The sequence below is a fragment of the Hyla sarda genome, assembly GCF_029499605.1.
Source record: "Hyla sarda isolate aHylSar1 chromosome 1 unlocalized genomic scaffold, aHylSar1.hap1 SUPER_1_unloc_23, whole genome shotgun sequence".
NCBI classification, from domain to species: Eukaryota; Metazoa; Chordata; class Amphibia; order Anura; family Hylidae; genus Hyla; species Hyla sarda.
This window is the reverse complement of record NW_026607585.1, coordinates 155134-178121: the sequence shown is the minus strand read 5'-3', so window position 1 is coordinate 178121 and position 22988 is coordinate 155134. Positions and strand designations below refer to the sequence as shown.

At 43.5% G+C, this 22988-nt stretch overlaps 1 protein-coding gene across 1 annotated transcript in view; it reads right to left on the bottom strand.

The window, feature by feature from the left end:
• LOC130298133 (uncharacterized) overlaps positions 1 to 8723 on the bottom strand; it is an 88631-nt gene extending 79908 nt beyond the window's left edge. Inside the window, exons 1-6 of the mRNA XM_056551039.1 lie at positions 8559 to 8723; positions 7796 to 7975; positions 4292 to 4418; positions 4099 to 4190; positions 3932 to 4010; positions 3697 to 3810 (exon numbers count right to left, since the gene is read on the bottom strand). Coding sequence (XP_056407014.1) covers positions 3697 to 3810; positions 3932 to 4010; positions 4099 to 4190; positions 4292 to 4418; positions 7796 to 7975; positions 8559 to 8636 — 670 coding nt within the window. The 5' untranslated portion in view covers positions 8637 to 8723. The remainder of the gene's footprint in view (positions 1 to 3696; positions 3811 to 3931; positions 4011 to 4098; positions 4191 to 4291; positions 4419 to 7795; positions 7976 to 8558) is intronic.
• Positions 8724 to 22988: the final 14265 nt, after the last annotated feature.

Genomic DNA, 22988 nt, shown 5'->3' with positions numbered 1-22988 from the left:
TGTAGACTATGCCACAAAAGAGAAAAAAAGGAAATCACTGCATAAAATGTGCACACCCACCAGAAAATCTAACAAATATAAATATCTTATTATACAAAATATATTATCCAACACATATACATAGAATGTAAGATGAGACTACAAGAACATCTAAAACCAATTAAAAACTCACAAAATGAGCAAATCACAACTGGGGAAGGGGCCATGAATGCCCTATCCCCACCTGTCCTGCAAAAGAACACAAATAATAGCTCCTAAAGAAATGCCCAAAATAAATAAGTGATGTATACGGACACAATAATATGTACGCTAGTACCAAAGAAAATGGACAAAATATAGGAAGTGTTTTCCCTATAATTGCTCATCGCACTTTATTACTCTATTTTATAGTATATAGTACCACATATAATTATATATATATATATATATATATATATATATATATATATATAGTATTATCTTCTCTATAGTACCACACATAATTATATATATATATATAGTATTATCTTCTCTATAGTACCACATATAATTATATATATATAGTATTATCTTCTCTATAGTACCACATATAATTATATATATATATATATAGTATTATTTTCTCTATAGTACCACACATAATTATAAATATATATATATATATATATATATATATATATATATATATATATATATATAGTATTATTTTCTCTATAGTACCACACATAATTATATATATATAGTATTATCTTCTCTATAGTACCACACATAATTATATATATATATAGTATTATTTTCTCTATAGTACCACACATAATTATATATATATAGTATTATCTTCTCTATAGTACCACACATAATTATATATATATATAGTATTATTTTCTCTATAGTACCACACATAATTATATATATATAGTATTATCTTCTCTATAGTACCACACATAATTATATATATATATAGTATTATTTTCTCTATAGTACCACACATAATTATATATATATAGTATTATCTTCTCTATAGTACCACACATAATTATATATATATATAGTATTATCTTCTCTATAGTACCACACATAATTATATATATATATATAGTATTATCTTCTCTATAGTACCACACATAATTATATATATATATAGTATTATTTTCTCTATAGTACCACACATAATTATATATATATAGTATTATCTTCTCTATAGTACCACACATAATTATATATATATATAGTATTATCTTCTCTATAGTACCACACATAATTATATATATATAGTATTATCTTCTCTATAGTACCACACATAATTATATATATATATAGTATTATTTTCTCTATAGTACCACACATAATTATATATATATATAGTATTATCTTCTCTATAGTACCACACATAATTATATATATATATAGTATTATTTTCTCTATAGTACCACACATAATTATATATATATAGTATTATCTTCTCTATAGTACCACACATAATTATATATATATATAGTATTATCTTCTCTATAGTACCACACATAATTATATATATATATATATAGTATTATCTTCTCTATAGTACCACACATAATTATATATATATATAGTATTATTTTCTCTATAGTACCACACATAATTATATATATATAGTATTATTTTCTCTATAGTACCACACATAATTATATATATATATAGTATTATTTTCTCTATAGTACCACATATAATTATATATATATATATATACACAAACACGGGGTTAGTACTTTCCTCAGGGAGAGGACACCTCTTCAGGTGTAACGGAGATTCAGGTTAGGCTATTTAGCACTCCGCAGGCATTCTGGGTAGGGGAATATGCAAAGCAGCTCATTACACAACCTTTTCAGGTAGTGTTCCCTGGTATCAGCCTAGCTCCTGTTAAGGAATATAAAAAGCTGAACGGGAGAGGACCCATAGCCAGCCGGAGAGGACCCATAGGTGACCCCCGGAGAAGACCCATAGGTGACCCCCGGAGAGGACCCATAGGGGACCCCCAGAGAGGACCCACAGGTGACCCCCGCAGAGGACCCATAGCCAGCCGGAGAGGACCCATAGGTGACCCCCGGAGAAGACCCATAGGTGACCCCCGGAGAGGAGCCATAGATGACCCCCGGAGAGGAGCCATAGATGACCCCCGGAAAGGAGCCATAGATGACCCCCGGAAAGGAGCCATAGGTGACCCACGGAGAGGACCCACAGATGACCCCCGGAGAGGACCCACAGATGACCCCCGGAGAGGACCCACAGATGACCCCCGGAGAGGACCCACAGATGACCCCCGGAGAGGACCCATAGATGACCCCAGAGAGGACCCATAGATGACCTCGGAGAGGACCCATAGATGACCCCGGAGAGGACCCATAGATGACCCCGGAGAGGACCCATAGATGACCCCGGAGAGGACCCACAGGTGACCCTGGAGAGGACCCATAGATGACCTCGGAGAGGACCCAAAGATGACCCTGGAGAGGACCCATAGATGACCCCGGAGAGGACCCATAGATGACCCCGGAAAGGACCCAAAGATGACCCTGGAGAGGACCCACAGATGACCCCCGGAGAGGACCCACAGATGACCCCGGAGAGGACCCACAGATGACCCTGGAGAGGACCCACAGATGACCCCGGAGAGGACCCACAGATGACCTCGGAGAGGACCCACAGATGACCCCAGAGAGGACCCACAGATGACCCCGGAGAGGACCCACAGATGACCCCGGAGAGGACCCAGAGATGACCTCGGAGAGGACCCACAGATGACCTCGGAAAGGACCCAAAGATGACCCTGGAGAGGACCCACAGATGACCCTGGAGAGGACCCACAGATGACCCCGGAGAGGACCCACAGATGACCCCGGAGAGGACCCACAGATGACCCCGGAGAGGACCCACAGATGACCTCGGAGAGGACCCACAGATGACCTCGGAGAGGACCCACAGATGACCCTGGAGACGACCCACAGATGACCCTGGAGAGGACCCATAGATGACCTCGGAGAGGACCCATAGATGACCTCGGAGAGGACCCAAAGATGACCCTGGAGAGGACCCACAGATGACCCTGGAGAGGACCCACAGATGACCCCCGGAGAGGACCCACAGATGACCTCAGAGAGGACCCACAGATGACCCCCGGAGAGGAGCCATAGATGACCCCCGGAAAGGAGCCATAGATGACCCCCGGAGAGGACCCATAGGTGACCCCCGGAGAGGACCCACAGATGACCCCCGGAGAGGACCCACAGATGACCTCGTAGAGGATCTCTATGTGCAGTCACCTCCCTCAGGTCCTGATGATACATAACACAGGGGATCACTGGGGCCTGAAGGGTTAATGTAATGTAGATCTAAGGTGAAGCCTCCCCTGAAGAAACCTCTGAATCCCCTCTGTAATTCATTAATACATCCCTGGGGTAACACCTCCTGGAAATATTACATCCCTGGGATAACACCTCCTGGAATTATTACATACCTGGGGTAACACCTCCTGGCATTATTACATACCTGGGGTAACACCTCCTGGCATTATTACATACCTGGGGTAACACCTCCTGGCATTATTACATACCTGGGGTAACACCTCCTGGAATTATTACATCCCTGGGGTAACACCTCCTGACATTATTACATCCCTGGGGTAACACCTCCTGACATTATTACATCCCTGGGGTAACACCTCCTGGCATTATTACATACCTGGGGTAACACCTCCTGGAATCTCCTGGTTCTCTGGGACATTTCCCTCTGGACAGTCCTGGGAATACAGAGGGCGGGGACACCTCTCGAGTGGATTTCTATTCATTACTCCATCTGTAGAGAACACACAGGGACAGATTAGTTTATTTCCATGTGATGATCAGATGATGGATCTAGAAGACCCTAAAAACAGGTGTCCTTTTTACAAACCAACAAAAGTCTCCCCCCTCCTTACGCTGCTGATTGGCCCTGAAATCAGTTTCCTCTTCTTCACCATCTATAACCTCAACCTTTACATCCAGGAGATAATCGCCCTAAACAGACAAGAAAAATACAAAGACAAATTAACTTGGCTTCAAATACCTTAAGGTCTTATTATAGAGACACTTTAGCCTAATCTACCTGATGCTTCTCTGGGACATTTCCCTCTGGACGGTCCTGGGAATACAGAGGGCGGGGACACCTCTCGGGTGGATTTCCATCAATGACTCCATCTGTAGGGAACACACAGGGAATGAATACATCAGTGCTGGATAGATTTCTATGTTACCAGGTAGTGAGAGTGATATATATATATATATATGTCTCCTCTTACCTTGTGATGTGAGGGGCCGGTGATCCTCCATCATGACTATGTCCTGGTACAGATCCTTGTGTCCTTCTACATACTCCCACTCCTCCATGGAGAAATAGACCGCCACATCCTGACACCTTATAGGAACCTGACACAAAATGATACCATCATCACCAGACCCCTCCATTACTGTATAATGTCCCAGCAGTGTCACCTCTCTAATCATCACCAGACCCCTCCATTACTGTATAATGTCCCAGCAGTGTCACCTCTCTAATCATCACCAGACCCCTCCATTACTGTATAATGTCCCAGCAGTGTCACCTCTCTAATCATCACCAGACCCCTCCATTACTGTATAATGTCCCAGCAGTGTCACCTCTCTAATCATCACCAGACCCCTCCATTACTGTATAATGTCCCAGCAGTGTCACCTCTCTAATCATCACCAGACCCCTCCATTACTGTATAATGTCCCAGCAGTGTCACCTCTCTAATCATCACCAGACCCCTCCATTACTGTATAATGTCCCAGCAGTGTCACTTCTCCAGTCATCACCAGACCCCTCCATTACTGTATAATGTCCCAGCAGTGTCACCTCTCTAATCATCACCAGACCCCTCCATTACTGTATAATGTCCCAGCAGTGTCACCTCTCTAATCATCACCAGACCCCTCCATGACTGTATAATGTCCCAGCAGTGTCCCCTCTCCAGTCATCACCAGACCCCTCCATTACTGTATAATGTCCCAGCAGTGTCACCTCTCTAATCATCACCAGACCCCTCCATTACTGTATAATGTCCCAGTAGTGTCACCTCTCTAATCATCACCAGACCCCTCCATTACTGTATAATGTCCCAGCAGTGTCACCTCTCTAATCATCACCAGACCCCTCCATTACTGTATAATGTCCCAGCAGTGTCACTTCTCCAGTCATCACCAGACCCCTCCATTACTGTATAATGTCCCAGCAGTGTCACCTCTCTAATGATCACCAGACCCCTCCATTACTGTATAATGTCCCAGCAGTGTCACCTCTCTAATCATCACCAGACCCCTCCATGACTGTATAATGTCCCAGCAGTGTCACCTCTCTAATCATCCCCAGACCCCTCCATTACTGTATAATTTCCCAGCAGTGTCACCTCTCCAGTCATCACCAGACCCCTCCATTACTGTATAATGTCCCAGCAGTGTTACCTCTCTAATCATCCCCAGACCCCTCCATTACTGTATAATGTCCCAGCAGTGTCACCTCTCCAGTCATCACCAGACCCCTCCATTACTGTATAATGTCCCAGCAGTGTCACCTCTCTAATCATCACCAGACCCCTCCATTACTGTATAATGTCCCAGCAGTGTCACCTCTCCAATCATCACCAGACCCCTCCATTACTGTATAATGTCCCAGCAGTGTCACCTCTCTAATCATCACCAGACCCCTCTATTACTGTATAATGTCCCAGCAGTGTCACCTCTCCAATCAACACCAGACCCCTCCATTACTGTATAATGTCCCAGCAGTGTCACCTCTCTAATCACCACCAGACCCCTCCATTACTGTATAATGTCCCAGCAGTGACACCTCTCTAATCCTCACCAGACCCCTCCATTACTGTATAATGTCCCAGCAGTGTCACCTCTCTAATCATCACCAGAGCCCTCCATTACTGTATAATGTCCCAGCAGTGTCACCTCTCCAGTCATCACCAGACCCCTCCATTACTGTATAATGTCCCAGCAGTGTCACCTCTCCAGTCATCACCAGACCCCTCCATTACTGTATAATGTCCCAGCAGTGTCACCTCTCTAATCATCACCAGACCCCTCCATTACTGTATAATGTCCAGCAGTGTCACAGACCCCTCCATTACTGTATAATGTCCCAGCAGTGTCACCTCTCCAGTCATCACCAGACCCCTCCATTACTGTATAATGTCCCAGCAGGGTCACCTCTCCAGTCATCACCAGACCCCTCCATTACTGTATAATGTCCTAGCAGTGTCACCTCTCCAGTCATCACCAGACCCCTCCATTACTGTATAATGTCCCAGCAGTGTCACCTCTCATCACCAGACCCCTCCATTACTGTATAATGTCCCAGCAGTGTCACCTCTCCAGTCATCACCAGACCCCTCCATTACTGTATAATGTCCCAGCAGTGTCACCTCTCTAATCATCACCAGATCCCTCCATTACTGTATAATGTCCCAGCAGTGTCACCTCTCCAGTCATCACCAGACCCCTCCATTACTGTATAATGTCCCAGCAGTGTCACCTCTCCAGTCATCACCAGACCCCTCCATTACTGTATAATCTCCAGCAATGTCACCTCTCTAATCACCACAAGACCCCTCCATTACTGTATAATGTCCCAGCAGTGTCACCTCTCTAGTCATCACCAGACCACTCCATTACTATATAATGTCCCAGCAGTGTCACCTCTCTAATCATCACCAGACCCCTCCATTACTGTATAACGTCCAGCAGTGTCACCTCTCCAGTCATCACCAGACCCCTCCATTACTGTATAATCTCCAGCAGTGTCACCTCTCCAGTCATCACCAGACCCCTCCATTACTGTATAATCTCCAGCAGTGTCACCTCTCTAATCACCACAAGACCCCTCCATTACTGTATAATGTCCCAGCAGGGTCACCTCTCCAGTCATCACCAGACCCCTCCATTACTATATAATGTCCCAGCAGTGTCACCTCTCCAGTCATCACCAGACCCCTCCATTACTGTATAATGTCCCAGCAGTGTCACCTCTCCAGTCATCACCAGACCCCTCCATTACTGTATAATGTCCCAGCAGTGTCACCTCTCCATTCATCACCAGACCCCTCCATTACTGTATAATGTCCCAGCAGTGTCACCTCTCCATTCATCACCAGACCCCTCCATTACTGTATAATGTCCAGCAATGTTACAGACCCCTCCATTACTGTATAATGTCCCAGCAGTGTCACCTCTCCAGTCATCACCAGACCCCTCCATTACTGTATAATGTCCCAGCAGTGTCACCTCTCCAGTCATCACCAGACCCCTCCATTACTGTATAATGTCCCAGCAGTGTCACCTCTCCAGTCATCACCAGACCCCTCCATTACTGTATAATGTCCCAGCAGTGTCACCTCTCCAGTCATCACCAGACCCCTCCATTACTGTATAATGTCCCAGCAGTGTCACCTCTCCAGTCATCACCAGACCCCTCCATTACTGTATAATGTCCCAGCAGTGTCACCTCTCCAGTCATCACCAGACCCCTCCATTACTGTATAATGTCCCAGCAGGGTTACCTCTCCAGTCATCACCAGACCCCTCCATTACTGTATAATGTCCAGCAGGGTCACCTCTCCAGTCATCACCAGACCCCTCCATTACTGTATAATGTCCCAGCAGTGTCACCTCTCTAATCATCACCAGACCCCTCCATTACTGTATAATGTCCCAGCAGTGTCACCTCTCCAGTCATCAGCAGACCCCTCCATTACTGTATAATGTCCCAGCAGGGTCACCTCTCCAGTCAGCAGCTCAGTGATCCTGTGGGTGAGTTCTAGGATCTTCTCCTCATGTATCAGTGAGTGAGGTGGAGGCTCCATGATGGGGCCCCGGGCCCTGCTCCGTCCTCCTGACTCATGGAGATGGCTGCTGGGGGCCACACACTCCCCCCATGTCTTCTTCACTATGGTGTAATCCTGTGTATGGAGAGAGACAATGAGGGGACTGACCCCACTATTCCCCCCCCCCACTACAAAAAGGAGATTGTGCCCCCTGTATAGAGCTCTAGTGAGCACATCTGGAATACTGGGTCAGTTCTGTAGACCTCACCTACAAAGAGACATCCAGAACATAGAGAGGCTCCAAAGATGGGGGACAACAAAATGGAGGAAATGTAGATGGGGGGGGGGGGACAACAATGGAGGAAATGTAGATGGGGGGACAACAATGGTGGAAATGTAGATGTGGGCAACAAAGGTGGAAATGTAGTGGGGATATAAATGGAGGAAATGTAGATGGGGGGACAACAATGGTGGAAATGTAGATGGGGACAACAATGGTAGAAATGTAGATGGGGACAACAATGGTGGAAATGTAGATGGGGGACAACAATGGTGGAAATGTAGATGGGGGACAACGATGGTGGAAATGTAGATGGAGGACAACAATGGAGGAAATGTAGATGGGGGACACAACAATGGTGGAAATGTAGATGGAGGACAACAATGGTGGAAATGTAGATGGGGCAACAATGGAGGAAATGTAGATGGGTCATCTCACCTCTCCGGTCAGCAGGTGGAGGATCTCCAAGGTGAAGTGTAATATTCTCTTAGTCATCTCATTCCTGTCCTTGTCCATCCTTGGGGGTCATTCAGGAGAAGAGGAGACAACTGGATGAGCTGGAGGGGAAGAGGAGACAACTGGATCAGCTGGAGGGGAAGAGGAGACAACTGGATCAGCTGGAGGAGAATAGGAGACAACCGGATCAGCTGGAGGGGGGGGGGGGGGAAGAGGAGACAACTGGATCAGCTGGAGGAAAAGAGGAGACAACTGGATCAGCTGGAGGAAGAGGAGACGACTGGATCAGCTGTAGGAAAAGAGGAGACGACTGGATCAGCTGGAGGAGAAGAGGAGACGACTGGATCAGCTGGAGGAGAAGAGAAGACAACTAGATCAGCTGGAGGGGAGAAGAGGAGACAACTGGATCAGCTGGAGGAGAAGAGAAGACAACTAGATCAGCTGGAGGGGAGAAGAGGAGACAACTGGATCAGCTGGAGGAAAAGAGGAGACGACTGGATCAGCTGGGGGGGCATGCTGGGAGTTGTAGTTTTGTAGCAGCTGGAGGCACTCTGGTTGGGGTACACTGGTATAGTGTATGGTACAACATTCCAGGAGTTGGAGGATTGGTTGGATAAATACCGGCAGGGTGGCCAAAATAAATCACCTAGGATTATAGCTGATAACTGTGGAATGAGAAGGGTTAATGACAGAATGTCCATAGAATAGAATAGGAAACAAGATGTGACTTAGTCTTAACTGTACCAGAAGCCTCCGATTCCTGGGCTCCTGGAGAGAAGACATGGCCGACAGGCCCCCCCCCCCCCCCCTCAGCTATTGGCCCCGGATTAGGAATGGGATCTGATTCTGGGGTGGGGGATACATGCAGCACACTACAGGTCCATTCACACTAGGTTCCCTCCCTACAGCTGCCGGATCCGGCTGGGAAACGTCAAAACCGGGCGCTCCCATATCCCAGCCGAAACCCATCAGTTTTAATGAGCAGACCAGAGTCAGACAGGGACTCCAGTCAGACAGGGACCAACAATAATTGGACCTATGGATGGAGGGTAATTTCAACACTAATTTACAATTAACCACTCAAGGTGATCACTAGTCCCCTAAATTTACCATCCACTAACAATATTTGTACACTATAAAACATAACTTTTAATTAATTTGCCAGTTATTAAATATTTAGACAGGTAGGTCCCCTCCATAGTAACACTGTGAAGTATGGTCAGTATTGCAGGTAAGTACCTGCTATAATATGAGACATTACACTAATGTTGCGGCTGCAGTCTGCAACTAATCGTTCCGGTTTGGACCCAGACTGTTGATTCTAACATTAAACACACATCGCCCCCCTGACGTTTCGCCACCAACAAGAGGCTTTATCAAGGGCTATAGGGTAAATGGCGGATGAGCAGACCTGGGGTTTATAAAACCTCCCTTGTATGATGTCATCAACAGGATGGGACATCAACCGATTCCATTGGTGAATTAATGAATAGACGGCACCATTGCCCAATGAACATTTCTTCCAGACGTTGTATTCTCCCATAATTCATTTCAGCATTTCACAGGTAACTTAGCCAATCATGGAATTGCTTCATACCTTCCGTATCCCCTAATGGCTGCAAGAACTACGTACATGCGCAAACTTGCCTGTGCCGAATGATAGACCGCAACCTCAGCCGCTCTCTGACTGCGCATGCGCACGTCACTGTTTACATATTCTGCTATTGGTCCTTCCTCCGGATGACACGGACTCTGCCTGCGCACATTGTTTACTGTCCTATCATTGGTCTCCTCCGGATGGCGCTGTCTCACATGATTGGATACTTGATGATCCCTATTCAGTATCGCTCTGCGCAGGAACCTCTGCACTGACTGATCGTCTCATTCTGAACTGATTTTAACCGACATTGCTGTTATTGAGCAATAGATCTCTCTACAGGGATCCATTTCCACGGGTCCCAATTTGCAATGGGCAATACCCCAAAGTTTACAAACAGATACAGATATCTCTGATTCTGATATCTCTGAACCTGAAGATCGAGGAGAAATTCAAAAAGATCCAATCGTAGACAGAGGTCTAGAAGCAATGGTAGAGCCCAGCATAATACCGAACGTGGGTTGGCATCAGAAATCCCCAATAATAGTGGAGTTAGTAGAAATAATCAGAATCATGTCCACTATATATACCAATCGGAGATGTTGCATTATCTGGGCCTTTATCTACTTTCAGATTGGAATTGACCCCAATTTTGTCACATCCAGTAACTACAACCGCTGCACCGATACCCACTGGCAATGGTACGGCTACGAATACGTCAATTGTCCAGACTCCTCAGGGGGTTCAACTCCGAGATTGGGACAAATGGGCCGACAATTAAGTGGAGGTCATGACCAAATGCAGATGTGTAATCTGTCGTCATTCGTGTTACTTCCTCCACATGTGGCAGCTCTCCGTAAAGGTCGATCATATACTCCTACCCCCAAATGTAATATTTTTGAGTGGCTTAAAAGATATTAATTCATTTGGAAGGAAACTTACCTCACATAAATATCACAAAAATGTGCGTAATGATCCAAACTTGGCTCGGAGGAAAGATTTACAAGTAATTTGGAAGAGTTAGAACAAGAAATGCCCCTGGGGTAATACAAGTAGAATCACCTTTTTCCAGTTTAAAACCCAAATCTAAATTTACACCTCCACTAGCACAATATTCAGCAATAGACGCCTTTGTTTGGATGGAAACCAATGAAATATCTAAACGCAAACCCTTTAATCCCAAAAGGTGAGGACTAATGTACGGAAGAAATACAAGGGAGATGGCGGATAATGATCAGCGAACCCTCCTATAAAGGGTAGGAATATAGGGGGACATTTATCAAAGTGTTTACCCGTCTTTTCATTCATATACTTGTCGCAAAAAAAGTCGCAACTGCGACTACGCAATTTTCTGTGCGACAATCATCCCTAAGAGCGAGAAAACAAGAAAATAGATTTTTGCTCACGTAAGCAAGTTTTAGAAATTGACTTGCTGTAGGAAGAGATTTATGAAATGTGACTGTCGCTAAAAAGTCGCTATAGAGGAAAACTTTACTTAACCCCTTAACGACGAAGGACGTATATGTACGTCCTCCGCCGGCTCCCGCGATATGCGGCGGGGTCACGCGGTGTCCCCACGTCATATCAGGTCGGTCCCGGCGGCTATCAACGGCCGGGACCCGCGGCTAATACAGGACATCACCGATCGCGGTGATGCCCTGTATTAACTCTTCAGACGCGCCGATCAAAGCTGACCGCCGCGTCTGAAATGAAAGTGAAAGTAACCCAGCTGCTCAGTCGGGCTGTTTGGAACAGCTTACAGGACACCGGGAGGGCCCTTACTTGCCTCCTCGGTGTCCGATCGACGAATGACTGCTCTGTGCCCGAGATCCAGGCAGGAGCAGTCAAACGCCGATAACACTGATCACAGGCGTGTTAATACACGGCAGTGATCAGCATGAGAGATCAGTGTGTGCAGTGTTATAGGTCCCTATGGGACCTGTAACACTGCAAAAAAAAAAAAAGGACAAAAAGTGTTAATAAAGGTCATTTAACCCTTTCCCTAATAAAAGTTTGAATCACTCCCCTTTTCCCATAAAAAAATAAAACAGTGTAAATAAAAATAAACATATGTGGTATCGCCGCGTGCGTAAATGTCAGAACTTTAAAAATATATAGTTAATTAAACAGCACGGTCAATGGCGTACACGTAAAAAAATTCCAAAGTCCCAAAAAATCGTATTTTTGGTCACTTTTATACCATTTAACCCCTTCCCGCTATTTGACGTATGCATACGTCCAGGCGAATTACACGTTCGCGCAAATGGACGTGTGCATACGTCCAAGCGATCTCCTGCTCTGCCGCGGGCAGCGCAGGAGATCGCGGGTGGGACTCAGCTGTCAATCACAGCCGGAGTCCCACCGGCAGCTGGGGACGGGGGGGTTTAAGTTCGGTTCCCCCCGCTATGCCCACCCATCGGTGTCCGCGCACAGCAGGGGGAACCGTGTAGTAGCGGCGGCAGCGGCGGTCACTTACCCGGCTTCGGCTGTGATCACGGCAGCGGTGGAGGTGAGTATGACGCCGCGTGTCCGGGAGTCTGTTGCCTAGCAACATCTGCAGGGCGACAGTTTAGAGAGTGGTCTCTAAACTGTCGCCCTCCAGATGTTGTAAAACTACAACTCGCACCATGCCTTGACAGCTGTTTGCTGTGTTGGCATGCTGGGAGTTGTAGTTTTGCAAGATTTAGAGGGGTTCAGGCTGGAGATCACTGACAGTGGTCTCTAAACTGTAGCCCTCCAGATATTACAAAACTACAACTCCCAGCATGCCCAGACAGCAGTTTGCTGTCTTAGCATGCTGAGATTTGTAGTTTTGCAACATCTGGAGGGCCACAGTTTAGAGACCACTGTCAGTGATCTCCAGCCTGAACCCCTCTAAATCTTGCAAAACTACAACTCCCAGCATTCAGGAACAGCAAATGGCTGTCTCGGCATGCTGGGAGTTGTACTTGCGTGTCTCCAGCTGTTGCATAACTACATCTCCCAGCATTCCCTTTGGTAATCAGTACATGCTGAGAGTTGTAGTTCTGCAACAGCTGGAGGCACACTGGTTGGGAAATACCGAGTTAGGTAATAGGTTCTATTACCTAACTCAGTATTTTCCAACCAGTGTGCCTCCAGCTGTTGCAAAACTACAACTCCCAGCATGCACGTTCTGTCAGTGCATGCTGGGAGTTGTAGTTTTGCCCCCCCCCCCCCCCCCCTCCCATGTGAGTGTACAGGTTACATTCACACTGGCGGCGGATTACAGTGAATTCCCTGCTTCAAGTTTGAGCTGCAGCCGCAGCTCAAACTCCTAGCGGGAGACTCAGTGTAATCCGCCGTCAGTGTGAATGTAACCTAAAAACACTACACTACACTAACATAAAATAAAGAGTAAAACACTACATATACACACGTACACTGCCCCCCCCACCACCCCTTCCCCCCCAATAAAAATGAAAAACGTATCCTACAGCAGTGTTTCCAAAACGGAGCCTCCAGCTGTTGCAAAACAAAAACTCCCAGCATTTCCGGACAGCCATTGACTGTCCAGGCATGCTGGGAGTTTAGCAACAGCTGGAGGCACCCTGTTTGAGAATCACTGGTGTAGAATACCCCTATGTCCACCCCTATGCAAATCCCTAATTTAGGCCTCAAATGCACATGGCGCTCTCACTTTGGAGCCCTGTCGTATTTCAAGGCAACAGTTTAGGGCCACATATGGAGTATCGCCGTACTCGGGAGAAATTGGCTAACAAATTTTGGGGGGCTTTTTCTCCTTTTACCCCTTATGAAAAGGTAAAGTTGGGGTCTACACCAGCATGTTAGTGTAAAAAAAAAACATTTTTGTACACTAACATACTGGTGTTGCCCTATACTTTAAAATTTCACAAGCGGTAAAAGAAAAAAAGCCTCCAAAATTTGTAACGCAATTTCTCCTGAGTACGGAGATACCCCATATGTGGGCGCAAAGTGTTCTGGGGACGCACAACAAGGCTCAGAAGGGAGAGTGCGCCATGTAAATTTGAGGTCTAAATTGGTGATTTGCACAGGGGTGGCTGATTTTACAGCGGTTCTGACATAAGTGCAAAACAATAAATACCCACATGTGACCCCATTTTGGAAACTACACCCCTCACGGAATGTAACAAGGGGTACAGTGAGCATTTACACCTCACAGGTGTCTGACATCTTTGAAACAGGGGTCTGTGAAAATGAAAAATAAAATTTTTAATTTGCACAGCCCACTGTTCCCAAGATCCGTCAAATGCCAGTGGGGTGTAAATTCTCCCTGCACCCCTTATTACCTTCCGTGAGGGGTGTAGTTTTAAAAATGGGGTCACATGTGGGGGGGTCCACTGTTCTGGCACCACGGGGGGCTTTGGAAATGCACATGGCCAAATTCTCTCTCCAAAAGCTCAATGATGCTGCTTCTCTTCTGAGCATTGTAGTTTGCCCCCAGTGCACTTCATGTCCACTTATTGGGTATTTCCATACTCAGAAGAGATGGGGTTACAAATTTTGGGGGGTATTTTCTGCTATTATCCCTTGTAAAAATGTAAAATTTGGGGGAAAACAAGCATTTTAGTGTAAAAAAAAATTTTTTTTTTTTACATATGCAAAAGTTGTGAAACACCTGTGGGGTATTAAGGTTCACTTTACCCCTTGTTACGTTCCCCAAGGGGTCTAGTTTCCAAAATGGTATGCCATGTGGTTTTTTTTGGCTGTTCTGGCACCATAGGGGCTTCCTAAATGCGGCATGCCCCCAGAGCAAAATTTGCTTCCAAAAAGCCAAATGTGACTCCTTCTCTTCTGAGACCTGTAGTGCGCCAGCAGAGCACTTTTCATCCCCATATTGGGTGTCTTCTGAATCGGGAGAAATTGGGCTTCAAATGTTGGGGGTATTTTCTGCTATTACCTTTTTTTAAAATGTAAAATTTTTGCTAAACCAAGCATTTTTGGTAAAAAAAATAATTTTTTTTTTACATATGCAAAAGTCGTGAAACACCTGTGGGGTATTAAAGTTCACTTTATCCCTTGTTACGTTCCTCAAGGAGTCTAGTTTCCAAAATAGTATGCCATGTCGTTTTTTTTTTTGCTGTCCTGGCACCATAGGGGCTTCCTAAATGCGACATGCCCCCCGAGCAAAATTTACTCTCAAAAAGCCAAATATGACTCCTTCTCTTCTGAGCATTGTAGTTCGCCCGTAATGCACTTCAGGTCAACTTATGGGGTACCTCCATACTCAGAAGAGATGGGGTTACAAATTTTGGGGGGTATTTTCTGCTATTATTTTTTTTTTTACATATGCAAAAGTCATGAAACACCTGTGGGGTATTAAGGCTCACTTAATTCCTTGTTACGTTCCTCAAGGGGTCTAGTTTCCAAAATGGTATGCCATGTTTTTTTTATTTGCTGTTTTGGCACCATAGGGGCTTCCTAAATGCAACATGCCCCCAAAAAACCATTTCGGAAAAACGTACTCTCCAAAATCCCCTTGTCGCTCCTTCGCTTCTGAGCCCTCTACTGCGCCCGCCGAACAATTTACATAGACATATGAGGTATGTGCTTACTCGAGAGAAATTGGGCTACAAATTCAAGTATAAATTTTATCCTTTTACCCCTTGTAAAAATTAAAAAATTGGGTCTACAAGAACATGCAAGTGTAAAAAATGAAGATTTTGAATTTTCTCCTTCACTTTGCTGCTTTTCCTGTGAAACACCAAAAGGGTTAAAACACTTACTGAATGTCATTTTGAATACTTTGGGGGGGGTGCAGTTTTTGTAATGGGGTATTTCTAATATGAAGACCCTTCAAATCCACTTCAAACCTGAACTGGTCCATGAAAAATAGCAAGTTTGAAAATTTTGTGAAAAATTGTAAAATTGCTGTTGAATTTTGAAGCCCTCTGGTGTCTTCCAAAAGTAAACACTTGTCAATTTTATGATGAAAATATAAAGTAGACATATTGTATATGTGAATCCCAAAAAAATAATATTTGGAATATCCATTTTCCTTACAAACAGAGAGTTTCAAAGTAGAATATGTCACGAAAAAACAATCTCGGAATCAGATTGATAAGTAAAAGCATCAGAGTTATTAATGTTTAAAGTGACCGTGGTCAGATGTGCAAAAAAGGGCTGCGTCCTAGAGGTGAAAATGGGCTGTGTCCTTAAGGGGTTAAAAATGAATAAAAAGTGATCAAAAAGTCTGATCAAAACAAAAATGGTAGCGATAAAAACTTCCGATCACGGTGCAAAAAATGAGTCCGCATACCGCCCTGTACGTGGAAAAAGAAAAAAGTTATAGGGGTCAGAAGATGACATTTTTAAAACGTATACATTTTCCTGCATGTAGTTATGATTTTTTTCAGAAGACAAAATCAAACCTATATAAGTCGGGGATCATTTTAATCGTATGGACCTACAGAATAATGATAAGGTGTCATTTTTACCGAAATATGCACTGCGTAGAAACGGAAGCCCCCAAAAGTTACAAAATGGCGCTTTTTCTTTGATTTTGTCGCACAATGATTTATTTTCCCGTTTCGCTGTGAATTTTTGGGTAAAATGACTAATGTCACTGCAAAGTAGAATTGGTGGCGCAAAAAATAAGCCATAATATGGATATTTAGGTGGAAGATTGAAAGGGTTATGATTTTTAAAAGGTATAGGAGGAAAAAACGAAAGTGTAAAAACTGAAAAACCCTGCGTCCTTAAGGGGTTAAATTTACTCCAGCACATTCCTGGCTTACTAAACTGCCTTACATGAATTGTCCTCTTTTATAAATGGTATGCTCCTTCTTTTCTTATGCTTTTGTGCACGGTCCCTGAAATTTTTCATTTTTATTTTTGGGGCTTTTTCTTTGGACACTGATTGCCGTAATCAACCTCTTCTACTCAAGCTAATTCCAATCTTTGCTTGTCAAAACGTAATTTAAACTTCTATTTTAAAAATAAAAAGAATAATGACAACAACAACAAAAACGCATGAGAACCTTTTTTATTCACTTAAAACTCAAAATATTTTTGCCAAATTTATTGGGAGAGTTTGGTGGAATAGAGTCTCCTACAGGTTGTGTTGTGGCAATGGCGGACGACATACTTTGTAATATTTCTCCAATGGCGGACGACATACTTTGTAATATTTCTCCAATGGCGGACGACGTACTTTGTAATATTTCTCCAATGGCGGACGACGTACTTTGTAATATTTCTCCAATGGCGGACGACATACTTTGTAATATTTCTCCAATGGCGGACGACATACTTTGTAATATTTCTCCAATGGCGGACGACATACTTTGTAATATTTCTCCAATGGCGGACGACATACTTTGTAATATTTCTCCAATGGCGGACGACGTACTTTGTAATATTTCTCCAATGGCGGACGACATACTTTGTAATATTTCTCCAATGGCGGACGACGTACTTTGTAATATTTCTCCAATGGCGGACGACATACTTTGTAATATTTCTCCAATGGCGGACGACATACTTTGTAATATTTCTCCAATGGCGGACGACATACTTTGTAATATTTCTCCAATGGCGGACGACGTACTTTGTAATATTTCTCCAATGGCGGACGACATACTTTGTAATATTTCTCCAATGGCGGACGACGTACTTTGTAATATTTCTCCAATGGCGGACGACATACTTTGTAATATTTCTCCAATGGCGGACGACATACTTTGTAATATTTCTCCAATGGCGGACGACGTACTTTGTAATATTTCTCCAATGGCGGACGACGTACTTTGTAATATTTCTCCAATGGCGGACGACATACTTTGTAATATTTCTCCAATAGCGGACGACATACTTTGTAATATTTCTCCAATGGCGGACGACATACTTTGCAATATTTCTCCAATGGCGGACGACATACTTTGTAATATTTCTCCAATGGCGGACGACGTACTTTGTAATATTTCTCCAATGGCGGACGACGTACTTTGTAATATTTCTCCAATGGCGGACGACATACTTTGTAATATTTCTCCAATAGCGGACGACATACTTTGTAATATTTCTCCAATGGCGGACGACATACTTTGTAATATTTCTCCAATGGCGGACGACATACTTTGTAATATTTCTCCAATGGCGGACGACATACTTTGTAATATTTCTCCAATGGCGGACGACGTACTTTGTAATATTTCTTCAATAGAGGACGACATACTTTGTAATATTTCTTCAATAGCGGACGACATACTTTGTAATATTACTCTAATGGCGGACGACATACTTAGTAATATTTCTTCAATGGCGGACGACGTACTTTGTAATATTTCTCCAATGGCGGACGACATACTTTGTAATATTTCTTCAATGGCGGCACTAGGCTGGGACATGTGTTTGGATTCGGACCTCCTTTTACCACCTACTTGCGCCACCACAACAGTTTAGGCAATGCAGGATGATTTTGAGCCCGAGAAACAAGTGGGGACAGCAGAGAACGACTTCCTTAGCTAAGGCGGTAATAGCAGAGCCATCTCTGGTGCTTACCTCACAGCTTTTGCTTACGTGGAGGGATTTTCCCACTTTTGCTTACGTGCGACAAATTAAGGCCGTGTAACAGAATAATAAAATTTGTCGCAAGTAAGCAAAACAGTAATTGAATTTTTATTTTTTTAATAAAAAAGAGACTACAAAAGCAAAGTTTCATAAACGTCCCCCATAGTGTTGATGGACCAAAGAAATGATAAGGACACGGTAATGCGCCTTCTAAGTGATAAAGGTATTTATAAAATATTGGATGCTAACCCCAATCCTCAATTTGTAAATACACTTAAGATATTTTGGCAGAAGGCTGAACAGGACGGTTTGATAATGGAGGAATATACATTTTTGTTTAATGCTTCTCCTACAACATTTCATGCACTTCCGAAGCTTCACAAACCGAGCCTCCCGATCCCTGGCCAATTGTTGTGATAACCCGGCACAAAATCTTAGTTGTTCTGTAGAGGAGTATTTGGCCCCACACATGTTTTCACTTCCGTCAGGAGATCACACCCCCCAGGAACTTTGTTTAGATGTTGAATCCCTGTATACAAATATTAAGCAGCATTTGGGTCTGAACGCAGTCGAGAACTTTTTGAAAACTAAAGCTCCACAGTTCACAACCAATTTGTTTTCACACTATTACAATTTCTTTTGACGAACAATTTTTTTCTATTCGATCACTAATTTTATTTCCAAAGCAACGGGCACCAAATTATTCTAAATGTATTTCTTGGATAGTGGGAGGACACGATTGTTTTCTCTGACACGAATACACAATTCCCATCGCACATTGTTTTGGGGACGTTTTATTGATGATATTTGGATTTTTTGGGGTGACATCAAACAGCTATTGCAATCTTTTGTTGAGACACTAAATTCCAACAACATAGTTATGCACTTTACTTTTGAAATTCACGATACTCACTTTAATTTTTTAGATTTGACTATTTCACTAGATGATTTAGAGCAGGTACATACAAAAATTTATCATAAACCTACTTCAACAAATAATTTACCATCCCAAACCCTTTAAAAAGGGAACACGGACCGGCCAATACTTGAGAGCCCGAAGAAATTGTTCAGATTTGGATAAGTTCCAGGAGGAGTGCGATCATAATACGTGGCCACCCCAAGAAGGTATTACACAAGGCATATGCCAGGGGCAAGGGAAGTATTACACAAGGCATATGCCAGGGCCCAAGAAGGTATTCCACAAGGCATATGCCAGGGCCCAAGGAGGTATTACACAAGGCATATGCCAGGGCCCAAGAAGGTATTCCACAAGGCATATGCCAGGGCCCAAGAAGGTATTCCACAAGGCATATGCCAGGGCCCAAGAAAGTATTCCACAAGGCATATGCCAGGGCCCAAGAAAGTATTCCACAAGGCATATGCCAGGGCCCAAGAAGGTATTCCACAAGGCATATGCCAGGGCCCAAGAAGGTATTCCACAAGGCATATGCCAGGGCCCAAGAAGGTATTCCACAAGGCATATGCCAGGGCCCAAGAATGTATTCCACAAGGCATATGCCAGGGCCCAAGAAGGTATTCCACAAGGCATATGCCAGGGCCCAAGAAGGTATTACACAAGGCATATGCCAGGGCCCAAGAAGGTATTCCACAAGGCATATGCCAGGGCCCAAGAAAGTATTCCACAAGGCATATGCCAGGGCCCAAGAAAGTATTCCACAAGGCATATGCCAGGGCCCAAGAAGGTATTCCACAAGGCATATGCCAGGGCCCAAGAAGGTATTCCACAAGGCATATGCCAGGGCCCAAGAAGGTATTCCACAAGGCATATGCCAGGGCCCAAGAATGTATTCCACAAGGCATATGCCAGGGCCCAAGAAGGTATTCCACAAGGCATATGCCAGGGCCAAGGCGACTCCCCGTGAAGATTTATTACAAGAAAATCCAGAGAGAGAAGAGGACACAGGAATCAGATGTATTGGAACCTACGATCAAAACAATCAGAAAATACTTGGGATCCTGAGAGGATTCTGGATGGTTTTGAGAGCGGACACAGAATTGAAGGTGGCGACTTCATTTACCCCATCTATAACCTATCGGAGAGGATGTAATATCAAGGAACAACTAGTCACGAGATTTTACACAGACATCATCTATCAAGGTTCCCATCCGTATGGAAGATGTGGATTTTGCCAGTATTTGCCCCGCACTAAACAATTTACGAATCCTGTGGATAATAGCACATATATAATAAAAGTTTATAAATTGTCGAACTAAAGGAGTAATTTATGTGGCAAAATGCCTGTGTCCCAAACTCTACATTGGGAAGACATATCAGGAATTGCGTAGACGTATTTCCAAACATATCAGCACTATTAAAGGGGTACTCTGGCCCGAAGACATCTTATCCCCTATCCAAAGGATATCTGACCACGGGGGGGTCCGCTACTGGGGACCCCGCAATCTTGTATTCGCCACCCACCTCTTTGAGCTGTACGCCGCGCTGCCAGCTCACAAACTGCTGGGTGCAGACCGCGGGGCTGGAGTATCGCGAGGTCACGACTCCGCCCCCACTATGCAAGTCTATGGGAGGGGGCATGATGGCTGTCACGCCCCCTCCCATAGACTTGCATAGCGGGGGTGGGCGTGACGTCACACGCGGGCGGAGTCGTGATGTCATGATACTCCGGCCCCGTGGTAGGCACCCGGCAGTTTGCGAGCTGGCAGCGCAGCGTGCAGCTCAAACAGGTGGGTGGCGAATACAAGATTGTGGGGTCCCCAGTAGCGGGCCCCCCGTGGTCAGATATCCTTTGGATAGTGGATAAGATGTCTTAGGGCCAGAGTACCCCTTTAACACCAGTGCTGATAAACCTATTTAGAGACATAAGAGAGAAGTAAATGTGGAGAATCCTCTTAATTTGCTATTTTGGGGTATTACCCATTGTAAACTGGGACCCAGACGTGGAAATCTAAATAAAAAGTTATTAAAAGAGGAAGCGCGGTGGATTTACCATTTGAAAACAAAAAGTCCTATTGACCTCAATAAAGGATTTACTGTTTCTGCATTTTTGTAAGGACAAACAATAAACCTGCAGTTTAATTTAAATATTCCCTGGTTTACTGGTCCCTTTGTCAGAATAACAGACTGTAGGATTTACTACACGGTATTATTTATCTTTAGTTCCCTATAACTGGATGATTTACAAGACGGTATTATTTATCTTTATTTCCCTATAACTGTAGGATTTACTACACGGTATTATTTATCTTTAGTTCCCTATAACTGGATGATTTACAAGACGGTATTATTTATCTTTATTTCCCTATAACTGTAGGATTTACTACACAGTATTATTTATCTTTATTTCCCTATAACTGGAGGATTTACTACACGGTATTATTTATGTTTAGTTCCCTATCACTGTAGGATTTACTACACGGTATTATTTATCTTTATTTCCCTATAACTGTAGGATTTACTACACGGTATTATTTATCTTTAGTTCCCTATCACTGGATGATTTACTACACGGTATTATTTATCTTTATTTCCCTATAACTGTAGGATTTACTACACGGTATTATTTATCTTTATTTCCCCTATCACTGGATGATTTACTACACGGTATTATTTATCTTTAGTTCCCTATCACTGTAGGATTTACTACACGGTATTATTTATCTTTATTTCCCTATAACTGTAGGATTTACTACACGGTATTATTTATCTTTATTTCCCCTATCACTGGATGATTTACTACACGGTATTATTTATCTTTAGTTCCCTATCACTGTAGGATTTACTACACGGTATTATTTATCTTTAGTTCCCTATCACTGTAGGATTTACTACACAGTATTATTTATCTTTATTTCCCTATAACTGTAGGATTTACTACACGGTATTATTTATGTTTAGTTCCCTATCACTGTAGAATTTACTACACGGTATTATTTATCTTTAGTTCCCTATAACTGGATGACTTACTACACGGTATTATTTATCTTTATTTCCCTATCACTGGATGATTTACTACACGGTATTATTTATCTTTATTTCCCTATCACTGGATGATTTACTACACGGTATTATTTATCTTTATTTCCCCTATCACTGGATGATTTACTACACGGTATTATTTATCTTTAGTTCCCTATCACTGTAGGATTTACTACACGGTATTATTTATCTTTATTTCCCTATAACTGTAGGATTTACTACACGGTATTATTTATCTTTATTTCCCTATCACTGGATGATTTACTACACGGTATTATTTATCTTTAGTTCCCTATCACTGTAGGATTTACTACACGGTATTATTTATCTTTATTTCCCTATAACT